Source organism: Daphnia carinata, chromosome 8, assembly GCF_022539665.2.
Source record: "Daphnia carinata strain CSIRO-1 chromosome 8, CSIRO_AGI_Dcar_HiC_V3, whole genome shotgun sequence".
Taxonomy (NCBI): domain Eukaryota; kingdom Metazoa; phylum Arthropoda; class Branchiopoda; order Diplostraca; family Daphniidae; genus Daphnia; species Daphnia carinata.
In genome coordinates, this window is record NC_081338.1 from 4280151 (window position 1) to 4295494 (window position 15344).

At 41.5% G+C, this 15344-nt stretch overlaps 2 protein-coding genes across 2 annotated transcripts; both read left to right on the plus strand.

The window, feature by feature from the left end:
* Positions 1-3809: 3809 nt before the first annotated feature.
* LOC130704178 (uncharacterized) lies at positions 3810-7114 on the plus strand. Its single transcript, XM_059496664.1, has 8 exons — positions 3810-4118; positions 4208-4348; positions 4419-4556; positions 4905-5725; positions 5802-5961; positions 6003-6444; positions 6505-6680; positions 6744-7114. Exons 1-8 carry the CDS (start codon positions 3825-3827, stop codon positions 6840-6842), a joined length of 2271 nt encoding a protein of 756 aa, XP_059352647.1. The 5' UTR covers positions 3810-3824; the 3' UTR covers positions 6843-7114.
* A 955-nt stretch (positions 7115-8069) lies between these two features.
* LOC130703583 (spermatogenesis-associated protein 20-like) lies at positions 8070-12677 on the plus strand. Its single transcript, XM_057525009.1, has 12 exons — positions 8070-8209; positions 8382-8544; positions 8602-8821; positions 8886-9032; positions 9091-9414; positions 9510-9706; positions 9811-10012; positions 10842-11034; positions 11164-11332; positions 11422-11630; positions 11707-11906; positions 12283-12677. Exons 1-12 carry the CDS (start codon positions 8182-8184, stop codon positions 12562-12564), a joined length of 2334 nt encoding a protein of 777 aa, XP_057380992.1. The 5' UTR covers positions 8070-8181; the 3' UTR covers positions 12565-12677.
* The last annotated feature ends 2667 nt before the right edge of the window (positions 12678-15344 follow it).

Genomic DNA, 15344 nt, shown 5'->3' on the forward strand with positions numbered 1-15344 from the left:
TCAAAAGATACATCGTCGACAAACGAGGACTGCGAAATGGATATTCCCATCGTCCAGGATCTAAAAGCAAAAACGTTTCGATATTAATTGTGGTGTAAGGGTTTAAATGATAAAAACTGAACCGTGAGACTTGTCTTAACATTCACGCAGTCATGAGTGAATACGTAATCGTTGATCAAATTTACAATTTTCTTTAAAAATAAGTGTGTGCAAGTGTTTAGACAAAGTGATTTCATTGCTGAAAAGCTCTGGTCGCCATTGTTTTTTCTACTCACTACACTTGTTTTGAAGATTTTTGGAAATTTAACTTGCAGAAGTGCAGATTTCGAAACAAAAACAAAACACGGTTCTCTGATTCTTTTCTGTATCGTCTAAAACTGCTTTCGGTTGTCCAATTACATGTGATTAATTAAAAAAAAACCAGTTTTTTGGGTTATTTTATTGCGTCGTCTTTGGGAATGGCATAAACACTCCACAAAATATCATACAAGTAGTAGAAGACAAAAAATTTCAATTCGGATCTGTAAAGTTTCCTCCAGCAAAGTTGCAATTTAGAAAGACGTATTCTAGTTTTCACCTAGCAATGAAAATAGCTAAACTTTTATTAAGTATATGGTAATTTTCTTCTCCCATCAAGATATTTTAAAAAATTTGCGTTACGCTAGGTTTTGCATTCGTTTGGTTTTCCAAGTATACGGTGTTCGCTAAGATGCTATCAAGGACACGACATGGAACCCGTTCCGTAATTGCTGATTAACTCTCTCAATGCGAATGGCTTTTTGTGGGCTGCAGACCTATGTTACATCGATACACGTACAAATAACTATCAGCTTTAGCGAAACTTTTTATCCGGATGAAAATTCTTAAATGGAACCTCCTTGCACGCAAATGGCTATAACCAATATAACTAGTTTTTGTCAGCCAGTTCATCAGCGAGTACCATAAAGGAAGTTTCAAAAAAGAAAGGGAAAAAAACAAGTACACAGTTGGTTTTACATTCTTACTAGCATGTGGCAGTAGCATTTCATGGCTAACAGACAGGGGATTCCTGGATTTTTCTGGCATTTCGCCAACTATTTCGTCATGTAGTCGGGGCGAGGCCGGGGCGCTTTGGGGTCAAACATATCCTATAAAGGAGATGTACTAGAATCCAGTTTTGGGTTGCTATATCTTGCAGAATACTAGAGTTGCTTGAAACATAACGTTATTTCTTGAAGAAATCGCAGCAAGAAGCGCTTATAGGTCAAATGTCAGTTTAAAATTGTATTTTGAAAGTGTTGCAAAGTTTCTGGCGCTTCTGCATCTGCCCTTCTTCAGACGACGATACTCTCTTCTCCACTCATTGTGCCACCAGTTGTCGTGACAGAAGGTGAGCAACATTCTGTTGCAAAAGGGACGTTGATCTTGTTTCCAAGTCCAGTAATATCACAAGTTGCCATCAGTCTCCAACGTTTCTTTTTGTTTGTGACGTGAGTTTATTATTAGGCATCGTATGCATAATAATGTTTGTAGCATAACTGTATCAGGCAAACTTAGTCATCAAATTGGATAATTCTCCTATTATCTAGCAATAAAAAAAACGAACATTAGTCTAGAAATTCAGCTCATTCTAATCAACAAGACCTTAATTAAAAACTAAGTGCCAAGTTATGGTTACGTTGATTGTAAACCGGGGGTTTCTGGCTCAACACCTGACAATGTTCCTGGAGCAATATATCTTGGCTTGATGTCGAAGCAGATACCCGCCCACCCTTATGCTCTTGTTGCTAAACCAGCCCCATTTGTATGGCTCCTTAATGTTTTTCTTTGACTTCTTTTCCGAAAAGCCAAACTGATTTTCAACTTTCGTTTGCTTTCTCAATGCACGTCATAACGCTGGTGCTCTGGAGGGTATCATATACGGTTCGTGAAGTCAATCTTTTTGTGCTTCTCTCTCAGGCTTTTGGATAAAAGATGGCTGCTGGCAGAGTGCTGCTGGTATACCAATCAAATTGTCGAAAATTATCACTATCCGTCAACATCGCAATTTCCTTCCCTTTGTTCTCACCCCCTAATTGCAACGATAGAATGGGCCTCGCGCCATTTCGTCAGTTGTTCTTGGCCCCGTTCTCGAATGTGGTCATGAGTACAGCTCTTGGTATTTTGAAGTATTTTCTTTAACCCCGAACTTACATAACGTAAGAAAAAATCAGCCGTTGTGTGTTCTTCACAATGTTTTCGCCACTGTAATGAGTTCGAAAGGCGGAGCTATTGGCGGTGATGAGGTCAATGTTTTCTCCTTCTCTTCAAACCAGATCGTGTCGTTGCAGCTGGGCAAGACCAAATCGAGTAAGAAAAAGCAAAGTCAAAATAAGGAAATGTTTATGACAATTTTAGGCCAATGACCAATGTTCATGTTTTTCACGAGTCCGAATAAGGTAGCAGGGAAAGGTTCGACTGGCTGTAATGGAATTATTCGGTAAGGGAATCACTCGTTTAATTGAGGCCAAGGCATGTGGTAAGTTTTGTTGTTTTCAAAAAGACTTGCCGTATTCTGGTAGTACTTTGCAGGCCAATTTTTTGCAGCAGGCAAGCGTTGTTGACCAGTACTTGAATCAAACATTTATGTCATAATTCTACTAGGCCACTAATTCAAGAACGTCAACATTGTTCTCATCTGTTTTATAGCTCACCCCTTGTTGTTTTTCATCCTTTTCAAGGTTTCATCGAGCACCTGCAGTTTCTGGCAGCATGCCTTATTCCGAAATGTTAACCCCGCGGTTACAACGGTAAAGTGCGAAATTTCTTTCTTTTCATCACATACAACCATAGCGCTGGAAATGTATTACGCCATCGGCATTGCAAGATAGAATCCCGTGAAACACCAAAAGGTTTATCACTCAACTGTTACGAATTGGAAGGTTTCGTCCTCAGGTATTTGAAACGAGTTAGATATTTAAACATTTTAAGTTTGTAATACTCGTTAAACTTGTTTAAATTTTTAGCTTGTGGATACAAACATCTTCAGGCTCTGAAAAAAGGAACATTTTTGTTTAAATCTAGAAAGAAGTATAGGAACAGATCTCTGTTGCATTCACTCGTAATCAAACAAATGTGACAAAAGAAGTTAATTGATAATGTAACTAAGCGTTGCTAGTTTCTCGTTTAAAGGTTATGATTGATATTATTGACAGGCCTGGTTTATCTGTTTCGCGGAAGATGGGGCGTTACAAACTAGCTGTTGTACGCTTGGCGAGTCCAAGGCCAACCAAATGATGCAACAGAAATAATCTTGGATATTCTATACAGATTCTAGGAATTCCGTTTACGTCTTGTACTCGCTTTAGTTCGGGACTTTTACCTGTGCTGCAGCCTTCGCCCATGGTCTATGACCTCAAGTAACATTTTGGCAATCGTTTTGGCGGCGGCTTACGAGCCAACGCAAAAAGAGAAAAGCCATTATCGTTTTTATACCTTTTCTTTCCGTTCCTGTTCCGAAAGCACAAGTTAGGAAAAAAAAAATTTATGGGCGGCAATGGCGTGACTTTCTACTATAAGATATTGTTGCGCTCGGGAGATCCCCTGGACTGTCCTTAGGTCTTTCACGAACGAACATAATGATGTAAATGCCCCCAAAATGTTTTCCAGTTTAACTAAATCCATTTTTGTGGCGCTAGAACCCCCGTCGGTGTGGATAAGGGCTAGCTAACAAATCTCTGGATAAGGAATGTTCATAGTATCTTTTCCCCTCTGAAAACCGGTTAATGCAAGACGCTTTTTCAGTATACCTTGGTTTTTATAAGTGGCGATCTGTAGTCTGTTTTCGAGCATCCAACCACAAAGTCATGCACGGTCTCGCCTCCTCGTTTCATTCATCCACGCCTCTTTGTTTTGGCAGGGCCAGTGCAGTAGCACAGAATGGAGCCATCAGCGCTGTGACGTCGTCAACATCCAAGCTTGATTTCAATCAATGCTCGTCTTCGCCGCCTATTGCCACTTCACGAAATTTTGACAACAATAGCGTTCGTGTTACGAGAAGTCGAAGCAAAGAAGCTAAAAAAATTACATCCATCAACGTTGAAGAGGCAGACGAATCGCAAAAGATGGTGTCTTCTGCCCTCAAACGATTTTGCATGAAGGTACCGTAACTTTTTTCTTGGAGATGTATCAATTAATTTTAAGCGACAAGCTTATGGGTGATATTATTGGGAAATTACGTGGAATTAAGGAGTTGGAGAACATCGTCCAAAGCCGGTTGGAAGCCGTAGTTAGTCAGCATCATTACAACACTTGGCTCCGAGAACAAGTGGATGAAACCGAGGTACAGCTTGTGAAATATCAAAACCGGATTGACGCTATTCAGAAGCATGTAAATGTGATTTTCTAGTAAATGGTTATTCCTTGTTTTTATGCGTGTTTTGTTTGTCTGTTGACAATAGGTAAATGATCTGTCTGCCGTTATTCGTCAGTACGCAATAAGCTCAGAAGGTGAGAGGGAGCCACCGATGAAATTAACGAGGAACGTTGGTCTTCAAGTGCGCATTAAAAATAAGCCGGATAGTATACCAGTCTATGAGGTATGGTGTGAATAAGATTTGCAATTACGAATTAGAAAATTACTTTGTAGCTTTTGGCATCTGCGTCTTGTGAACATGACCTTGAAGCATCGACTTTTAGATATTTAAAATCCTTACATAGCCTTTCGAGGCTATGTTGGTTTTCGCTTTTGTACTCTAAAGGTCAAACTAAGGTTTCGAACCTCAAAAAAAAATATTAGAAAATAATTGTAAGCAGCCTAGTTAAGAACCCATGCGATAAAAAATATGGCTATAGGAGAAAATAATGGAAAAGTGAATATCAAGAATAAAAAATAATAAGAGACTATCCTTGTTTATAGTTATGTTATCGCAATCTCAATATTTCAGGTTGAAGATGTACAGTCAGGCCACACGTCTTCAGGAGAGGAGTCAATGGCTTCAGTAGATGTTTCTGTGTCTTCCACAACCACGCAAGATTGGCCTACACCAACGTCTTCATCGGACGTGCAAAACGATCAACATTGCACTATAAAATCGCTTAAAATAGGAGGGCAAGTAGAGTCCCATCAGACCTTGCCGCTTCCAGTAGAAATTGATTTAACGGAACTTGATGAAGACACGACTGAACCTACAATTAATCCATCTACTAGTTCTCCGCTACCAACTGATCAGACTGCTTTTCTTCTGTCCAAGAAACCGACAACTATTTGTAGCCAACCTGAAGCGTCACCTTTTTTAATGTCTTCGTCCAGTTGTGTCACCCCTCCAGCGTTACCCATAACACAGGCCATGAATTTCACAGCGGACCGCACGTTGCCTTGGATCACGAGTGATAACGTCACCTTACTTGTACCTCCATTGAACAAAGACAAATCTGCTAACGCGACTGAAAATTCGTTAATGGGTAGGTCCCCTTCGTTACAACCATCATGCCAATCAGCTGAATTCAGCCACGCAGCTGTATCATCAACTATATCCATTCAAAGACGTAGGTCTTCTTCATCGCATGAAATTGCAAATGTATTATCGCGTTCTTCCATCGAAACGCCTCCATCAGCTGGTACATCGGTTCAGAATGTTGCCACGCCGAAAAAGAATTCACCTGGCGATTTCTATTCTCACCCTGATCGAAAGCGTCGTTTATCCTGTCGCATTTCAACTTTAGATGCTTCGACTATAGCTTCAGTCGAGAGATACCACAAATTAATGTGAGCATTTAAAAACTCTGGAAAAAAATTAATCCATGTATTTTTTTTATGTTGTTTTGTTCTTAATTCTTTCTAGAAAAAAATACTGGTATAATTCAACAACGCATCAGCCTATTGGAATTTCGCCCCTGCACATCCATCGGCAATCTACGAAAAACGGGTTGCTCCTTCGGTTGTTGCAGAAGTTGGGATACATGTCCAAAGGATGCCGATCCTTAAACGAAGGCAGCAGCAGGCTTTCGAAAAAAGGATAAAATCAGTTGGAATATACCGAACTTGGAAGCTTCCATTGGTTGCCGGGTCCGCGCAAAAGGGGCGTTCCACTCAACATCCTCCTCCGCCCAAGCCACAGACGCAGCAACAATTTCCAAAGGAACTAAATAGTGGTCCGCCACCATTGATCGGTATCCATGAAGAGAGTCTTACCAGAGAAACATGCACGCCGGATTTGCATAACACTTCTCCGCCGCTGTTGAAACCTGTCCCTACACAGCAAGAACGGCACACCTGCGAAAGTTTGACGTCACACCCTGATGGCTACCCTGCTCAATTAGAGTTGCCAAAATCGGATAGAAGAAAAAGAAACCTTCCTGATCTGATAGCTATCTCGAATGAAGGAATGGCTTCCCATTCTCATAACGTAACTGCGCTAAAAGTTTATGATTTGAATAATTTTACAATGTTTAAACCAGTTTTAAAACTAACGCGGTCTGAAGAAGGTAAAAGCAACAGTAGGGATGCAAATTATGAAAAGATTTAAAGTATTCGAATGTTAACAGGAATCCAAATCGAATGGACAATACCGATGTTGCCTCCTGATCAGCTTAATCAAATTGAATCTTACCTTCTATATTCTCGGAAAGAAAATGACATTTCTCCATCAATGAACACTCCCTGGTTTAAAGCAGCTGTCATCTCAGCACTTCCTCTACCAATGTGTTTCAAGCTAACAGAGGTAGTGAATTGTATTTTCGTGAGGGGTATTTGATAATCATTATTTATTTATTTTTTGATTTAGCTAACTCCTGGCTATCGTTATCATTTTCAAATTGGTCCTGTTCTTCGATGGTGCCAAAGCGACATTCCATTCAGTAATCCAGTTTCCATCAACGAATGACGTAGAATACTCCATCAGGTGGCAAGCACTGATAAAATCAAATGAAACAGACGAAACCAACCAAAGTAGATTTCCAAAAAATATCAAAACCTTTTTCGCGTGACTGTCTGTTACAACCAGGGTGCGTCAACCCGAATGGCAACTTATGTTAATTTTAAAGAGGCAGAAAACCTGTCGGTACAATGGCATTGTCCTTGTCCTTGTTTGACGTTATTTTTTTTTTTTTTTTTTTTTACCTTGAAGGCAAGAGAAATACATGGAAACAGAAAGGTGCGGTGACAGTCGAGTCAACTTTGTTCTGCAGAAGTTCAAGGATTTTGGTTGGTCACGTTTAAAATAGAAGCATTCAGCAGGTTTCTTTCTGCTTCGTTATGTGCGACGCCTTCTTGATATTCCTTTTATTCATCAACTGTCATGATTAATGATAGTGTAAGTGCCATGTAGTAATTCTACACGCTTCGTAGCTGATCATCTCAGTTCCAAAATCCGTGAATGCCAAGGTTACAAAAAATTATGGAAAAATGTTTTATATGGAAATGACAGGTTACAAAGAACGAATTGTTTGTCGTTCGTTTCCTGCTTTTGGCTATCACTAATCTTTCATAGGCGAAATATTCCGGTTACTGGAATGACATTTTATATTTTGTAAAAGAAGCCATCATGTTTTCAATAGCGATGGTACGGATAAATAGTTTGTCGAGCGCAGCGATGCTTAAGATACAAAAACATTGCATAAAGATTTGCATTTTTGATGATGGATGTTAAAGATTTCTTTTTATTTAAATGCGATTTCCTTCAACAGCTGTCTAGTAGCATCGGGCGTAAGCGTTCTAATGTCGTATGGGAGGGTCGCTATACAGCCAAGAATGTCACATTTAAGAACAATCATTTATAATACATAAATTCATAAATCAATTGGCTGACGTGTTGACAGGTTTAGGAATTTATCTGTTAGAAATGTATCTGCATACCAAGACAAGTGCACTGACGGCTATAGCAGTACGGCTTGTTAAAGGAATCGTAACAGAAATAAATTTAAAATACCACTTACATAGTTATCTAAGTTTGGCGATGGTGGGAATATTAATCAAACAGGCGGAAATCATCATAGCAACTTAATGATGATAATAAAACTCGTTTTTTTAAACGTCATTCATGCTGCTTGTTATTACTCGAATTACGTAATCCCCGTGAATTTCTGCTTTTCAAGACCAGATGGCGGCGTGGCTGCCATCGTTAACGGAAGGATGAATTGTTTCTTAGGTGAAGTTTGTCTGCTACAAAGAACGTAAACACGGAATGATTTCAACCAAAAGAAGCTCTAGGGCTTAAGATCATTATGGTATTGAAATGCGCCTTTAAAACAGGTATGTTTCGTCATTCCTACTGCATTGTTTTTACGGGCAGACGTTATCGAAACGTTGAATTAGCAGTGGGATATGAAGCTGGGAAAACACGTTGTGTCGGGGAAATCGAATATTGATCGTGTAAATTTTTTTTAAACCCTACCTAAAGCTAATTGAAAGTGTTGTACTTCAGGCAGCCTACTGAAAAATTGTAGTTTCCACCCACAACATACAGCAAGGATTCTTAACAAAATGGCCCATTCTTCTATCACTTCTGGATCTAAACCTGATCCTAATCAGCTCATTAAATCAAAGTCTCCATATCTGTTGCAACATGCTTACAATCCAGTGAACTGGTAATATTCTTACTTTATTGTGACAGTAACGAATACAATTGTTTGCACATTTATCAGGTATCCTTGGAGTGAAGATGCCTTTAAAAAGGCAAAAGAGGAAAATAAATTGATATTCCTCTCAGTTGGTTACTCAACATGCCATTGGTGCCATGTCATGGAGAAAGAATCATTTGAAAGTCAAGATATTGCGGCAGTGATGAATGAAAATTACATAAGCATTAAGGTTGACAGAGAAGAAAGACCAGATGTTGATAAAATGTACATGAATTTTGTTCAGGTAATAGTCTTTATTTTTTTTACGCACAGAATACATCTGACAGTTGATAAATGCGTCTGCAAAGGCCATATCAGGACGTGGTGGATGGCCAATGAGTGTGTGGATGACACCTGATTTAAAACCAGTGTATGGCGGCACATATTACCCACCCGATGATCGTTACTATGGACAGCCCGGTTTCACAACAATTCTTAAATCCTTGGCTCAACAGGTATTTTGGGATTTCAGCGTATTTTTCTTATCGCCAACTAATACTCAAGTCGATACAGTGGAAAGATAGCCCGCAGAAGTTCCAGAACTCCGGGGAGAGCATTATGGCCATGTTGACAAAAGCGGCCGTTTTGGGTAAAGGAAATCAAGTTCCTAACGCTGCTGAATGTGGAAACCTGTGTTTTAAGCAGTTACGTCGCAGTTACGAACCCAAATTTGGTGGTTTTAGCGAAGCTCCGAAATTTCCACAACCGGTTAACATGAATTTTTTGCTGCGTTGGAAAATTCTCAACGATGGATCTGACGCTGGTTTTGCCTTGGACATGTGCACGCATACATTACGCATGATGGCAAAAGGAGGAATCTTTGATCACGTCTCACTGGTAAGGATATCTATTATTTTGTCAGTTGACGTGTACAGATACATTTTATGCACACATTGTCATGCATATATATATATTTTTAAACAAATGGGCAGGGTTTCGCACGTTACTCGACTGACGAGAAATGGCATGTGCCACACTTTGAAAAGATGTTATACGATCAAGCTCAGTTGACTTCTGTTTATACGGACGCTTACCTTCTGACAAACGACGGAGATTTTGCCAGAGTCGTCAGTGATATCCTTTCTTACGTCAGCAACGACCTGAGCGATCCATCTGGCGGATTTTATAGGTACACGATGTTTCCTTGTCCTTTTTTTTTTCATTTTCCTTTTGTTACAACACGTATAACATCAACATTCATATTGGTCACGTTTCTTCTTGCAAAATTCCCAGCGCAGAAGATGCTGATTCCTATCCGGAAGTCAGATCAAAGGAAAAACGCGAAGGAGCCTTCTGCGTGTGGACTCACAAAGAAATTCAGTCTCTTTTGGCCGCTCAATGTGTTCCTCCTGAAGTCAGGGCTGGTGTCACAGTGGCCGACATTGTTTGCCATCACTTTGACATCCGACCCAACGGCAACGTGGATCCCTATCAGGTCCGTTTATCTTATTCATGGCCGATGATTTTATCCGGGACAGATACCGCACATCCTTCCGTTCCATCATGCCCAGTAAAGCCGTAGCCTGGTGGTGAACGAGCCAAAAGATATTCAATCAGTTGATGTATCATCGCCAGACCTTGGGTGGAGGGGGGAGCAAGTTTTTATAGGCACCCTGTCTTTATCCTGCTGGACATTTGCAGTCGACATGGCGGATGAAAGGACTGACGTGAAAGCTTCCCCCCCCCCATTCTCTTACTGTTTGCCTCGAGCTATCCTCTGTTAAGGACCTATTTCTGGAAATTTGCCAACAGAAGCTCTTGTGCGCGTTCGACATGACTTCTTTTATGACTTTGGGACTCGAGACCTTCGGAGCTCACATTTTCCGCTGTCGTATGGACCTTTTCTTGTTTGTTTGTTTATATTTGCCAGCTCCTTGAGTCCTAGTAGATGTCCCCTCGGCCCGTCGTCGGGGCTGCTTACTCCTTCTTTTAGCTTTTTGTCGATGAGACCATAGGCCAGCGACGGATCGTTGGATTTCTTTGCCTTTCTCCAATAAAACGTTTGTTTATCACCCCGTTATAGAGGCTCTTTTGTCTACCAGCAGGTCTTGGACTCGCAAGGATCGTTTGGCATGTGCTTACCACTTTCGGCCGTCTCTTTGACATTTTTATTAGAATTTTTTTTTTTATTTAAAAAAAAGGGGGGGGGGCAGGATAAATGAGATTTGTATAGTCACCGGCTAGACATGATCCGATCAATGAAACGTAATGCAAGCCACTGATTTCTCCTTTTTCTTTTTTGGCTGTTGCTGTTGTTGTTTCAGGATCCGCATGATGAACTCAAGGGCCAGAACGTCCTGATTATCCGGGGTAGCGTCGAGGAAACGGCGGCCAAGTTCGGACTATCGTTGGACGTTTTGAGGGAATTGCTGAAGACGGCCTTATCAGCCATGCGGGAGGCCCGCCAAGGCAGGCCGCGTCCTCATCTCGACGATAAAATGTTGGCCGCTTGGAACGGTGAGTTGCATTCAGGGCGGGTCTATTACAATGCGCCGAGTGTGTATGACGCTAATGTCCTAGAATTTTCTCCCTTTTTGTATAAAAAGAGAAAGGAAAAACAAAAATGAAAGTAACAACTATGCACAGGTTTGATGATATCGGCCTTCGCCAAAGCCGGCACTGTCCTGATGGAAAACACTTACGTCGAGAGGGCCGCCAAAGCAGCCGAATTCGTGCGCCAGCATCTGTTTGACCAGCAAAGTGGACGCCTCTTTCGAAGCTGCTACCGCAACGGACAAGACGCAGTCTCTCAAATGTAAAAATAAAAATGGATAAGAAGATATGCACTGTAGTGAGTCGGTTATAAATAATATTTTCTATGATGGTTTAATTCATGGGTTGCAGTGACGAGCCGATCGCGGGATTCCTCGACGATTACGCATTCATTATTCGCGGATTGCTGGATTTGTATACGGCCTGCCAAGATGAAAGATGGATCCAGTGGGCGGACGAATTGCAACAAAAGCAGGATGAGCTTTTTTGGGACGTGTCACAAGGTGGATATTTCACGTCGCCAGCTGGCGACACTAGCATCCTCATTCGACTCAAAGAAGGTGAAAATTCACGTTTTGTATTTATTTTCACGACTTGATTTTATAATACAACAATCACGTTTTGATGGATTTTCAGAGCAAGACGGAGCCGAGCCATCGGGCAATTCGATAGCCGTGGGCAATCTGGAACGGCTGGCCATCGCCGTTGATCGGAGCGACTATCACGATAAAGCAGAGCAAACCTTATGTCTCTTCCAAGAGCGGCTGGCTAAAATCCCTCTTTCTCTACCCGAAATGACGTCCGCCTTACTTCTCTACGAGGAATCACCGACCGAGGTAATGGCTTTCTTTTTATTCTCCCACCCCCCGTCGTGCGTATTTGGAAAGACAATCCCCATTCAACAGTCGGTAAACATAAACAAAAAAAAAGGCGGGCAGCATCGAGTCAACTTGTACAGCGATCCCATGGCCGTAGGAAACGTTTTTTTTTGTAATCGATTTCTCTCGTGTCCAGCCAAGATCAAGGTGGGACCGCCATGTAATTGACCCTTGCCCAGTCTGTGAATGCGTATCGATTTTTTTTTTACGCGTGTGTACTTTCCTTTTTTTCGTGAATGAGAACGGACGTAGGCGGGCAATCCTAATAAGGCGATGTGCGATCTTTCATCCTTTTTCTTTCTTTTGGCTTTTTTCTCTTTCCGTACCCGATTAGGTAGTGATTGTTGGATCTCGGTCGTCGGACCTTGGCCGTCAACTCTATCGAGAAGCCGTAACGCATCCAAGATCTTTACTGGGTCAAGTGGTGATTCGTTTCGATTCGAGCCGACCACCTCAAGACGGCGCTTCGTTCTTGGCTAGCCGACGGCCGTCATTAATGGCCATGAAAGCGGCCAAAATGGGAAGCGACGCTGCTGCTTACCTCTGTCGAAATCGATCCTGTTCGGCGCCCGTCTATTCCCCGGAGGATTTACGACAGTTGCTTAACTCGCAATGACATTCATCCTCTTCGTCTTCCCGTTTTCTCTGGAACGCGCGCTACGATAATGGAATTGAATTATCTTTCCCTATCCCCGCAATTTGCATGATTTAGAGCTAGTCGAAATATAAGCGAACATTCTTACTAATAACGCCATTTCAATTTGAAATATTTTTCTTTTTGTTGAGAACTACCCAACAACGTGGCGTGACACGATTGAAGTCTAGCACCGTATAAAAACCAGAGAAAGGAAATTGATCGATGGCTGCAATAGGAATTTTTCTTTCCTTGTCTCTTTTTCTTTTATTCCGTCCTGCCGTTTTCATTGGGTACGTCCCTTTTTCGCCATATTACTTATTCACGGTGCATTACGCTGCATCTTTTGAAAGGGTGTCATCAATATTTTATTCTTCTTATTTTTTCTTTTTAACGATTCGTGCGTTCGGCGAAAAAGAAAAATTGACCCAAAGAAGTCGATCGTGGACACATTGTGAGTCACTGCTGCCTTTCTACGTGACTTTTCCGGCCACGTTATCGAACAGCCATCAGCAGGTGCGTCGCGACTGCCATTTTTTGCCCCGTACAGCCCACACGTCGTGTGTGTGATGTATTCAATCGATGGTAAACAGGGACGGCAATTTTTGTTGGAGGAAACAACTTCCAATTCCCTGGCCATCGAGAGTGGAAGGCAAGTTCCATGGTTAGACCTCAAAATGTACGTGCAAAAGAATATAACAGTCTCTCTGGGGTTGGCCAGCAAGGCGTGTTTTATCAGCCCGTCGACTTTCTTTCCACCTTTAAGTTTCTTTTATGATTAATCCGAACGAAAGAGCTCCGCCAACTACTCGACATCACGTAACGATGACGTCAAAAAAAAAAGAGGAAACTAAACAAAGGTGTTCCAAAAGTCTTTTTTCTAAAGAGGTTTTGTGGGTTCTTCAACATCTCGATTGACTCGTTTCACGATGTGCCGAAAATGATTTGAGCTAAACAATTCGTCGGTAGCATTCGCTAAATTCAAATAGATCGCGCTCATCGTCGATTTCGTGTAACAGTCACGTTCTGGATGACAACGAAAGCTGCTGTTCACGGTGTCTAACCAGTTTGGAAACGTTCCACAAGTTCCGTAGATCCTTTTTGTCTTTTATTTTGTATCAACAAAATAAAAAGCTAATAAAAAAAATAATAAACAGGATAATAAAGTAAGGCGCGAAAACATTTGAAATGTCAGACCGATATTTGACTCATTAACTAATCGACGAAAACTCTTTGTTTGGATGGCGGCCAAGAATGACTGCGTGACAGTTGGCATCGTAGATTCTCTCATCTTGGGCGTGGGGGGGATTATAGGACAAACTGCCATTAATAATTTGGATAATAAATCTTAAGCGCCCTTTCATTTTTTTTTTTTTTACAAGTGTGGTATTGAAACCGATTGAAATGACTGCGATGACAAAGTACTCGTATAAATCTCTCCGTTTTTATGAGTGTGCCATCCCTTTTAACGGCCACAAAACATCATGTGCTGACCGTAACGATTCACGCCTTTTACACTCACATTGACAACCGTTTCTCTTTTTTTTAAATAAAAAATTATAAAGTTTTCGAAGAACAGCTGTGAGAGCCAAGGAATGTCGGCAAATATTTTGGCTATGTTGTAAAGCTCACGCCCTTCTCTTCAATGGATTTGTCAATGGGTTTCAATGGCCGTGTGACTCGTCCGGAATGTCTTTACCCACCTTTCCCTCCCTTTTTTTTTTAGTTGGAACGGTCCGTTGGCCAACGTTGGGTTACCAATGTCAAGTTCTCCAGTAAGCTGGAAAAAAAAGGGGAAGTAAAAAAAAAATATGAAATAATGTTAGGGCCGGCTGTTGCTGCTCCTGTTTCTCTTTGTCTCTCTCTCTCCCTCACAAAATTGCTCCATGTTTTAAATATAGACAAGCTGTCGACCCATAAAATCACGTACTATACCGTCTGCACTCTCCGTGCGCTTGTCTCCCCCTTTTTTTTCTAACATTTTTATTTTTCGCCGTCTCTACCCCCCCAACGACGTCTTAACCCCCTGCCGATGTCTCGAAAATAATAGGAAAATTGTCAGGCAAAACTGGAACACTTGAAAAAAAAAAACGGATTGAATCCAGAAGACAGGCAAATGGCGTGTTTTTGCTCGTCCAACGCAAAATGAGGGTCATACAACGGCAGACAGATTGGGTATACGCGGACAACACCACTACGACGACCACCACCAACCGGAATGCAGCCATGTTGATGCCTAAAATTAGCCGGACGATGGCTGATTGGCACGAACCAGAAGAACCGAAAGGGAAAAAAACAAAAACATGTACACTGTACACTGCGCTATACGTGTGTGTACAGTGGCCCCTATCGAAAATTCAAGCACATCAAAATGTCAAGTGCTTGTTGTTGACCTCGATCCAACAACGTTACGTATCGACAACAACAACATTCCCGAATAGTTTTCGATTTTCGGGTGTGACCTCATCAACCGGAATTTTTTTTTTTTTTTTTTTTTTACACAGTGGGGGGGGGAGGGGTAGTGTTTTTCTTAGAAAAGTAGAAAAAGAAAATGGAGTTTTGAAAAACTCGAAAAGAAAAAGGTTGCGCAATGGTACGGTGGCGCATTGAAATCCGGTGGCCGGCCAGCCGACGCCTCCCTTCCGTTCTCCCTCCGCCTTTGTGTGTACGTCGTTGGGGGGAAAGAAGGAGGTGGGAGGATGTGAGGAACGTACACACACGGGAGTGAAAAAGAATCGGAACAGTCCGGAAAGCGGATCAGT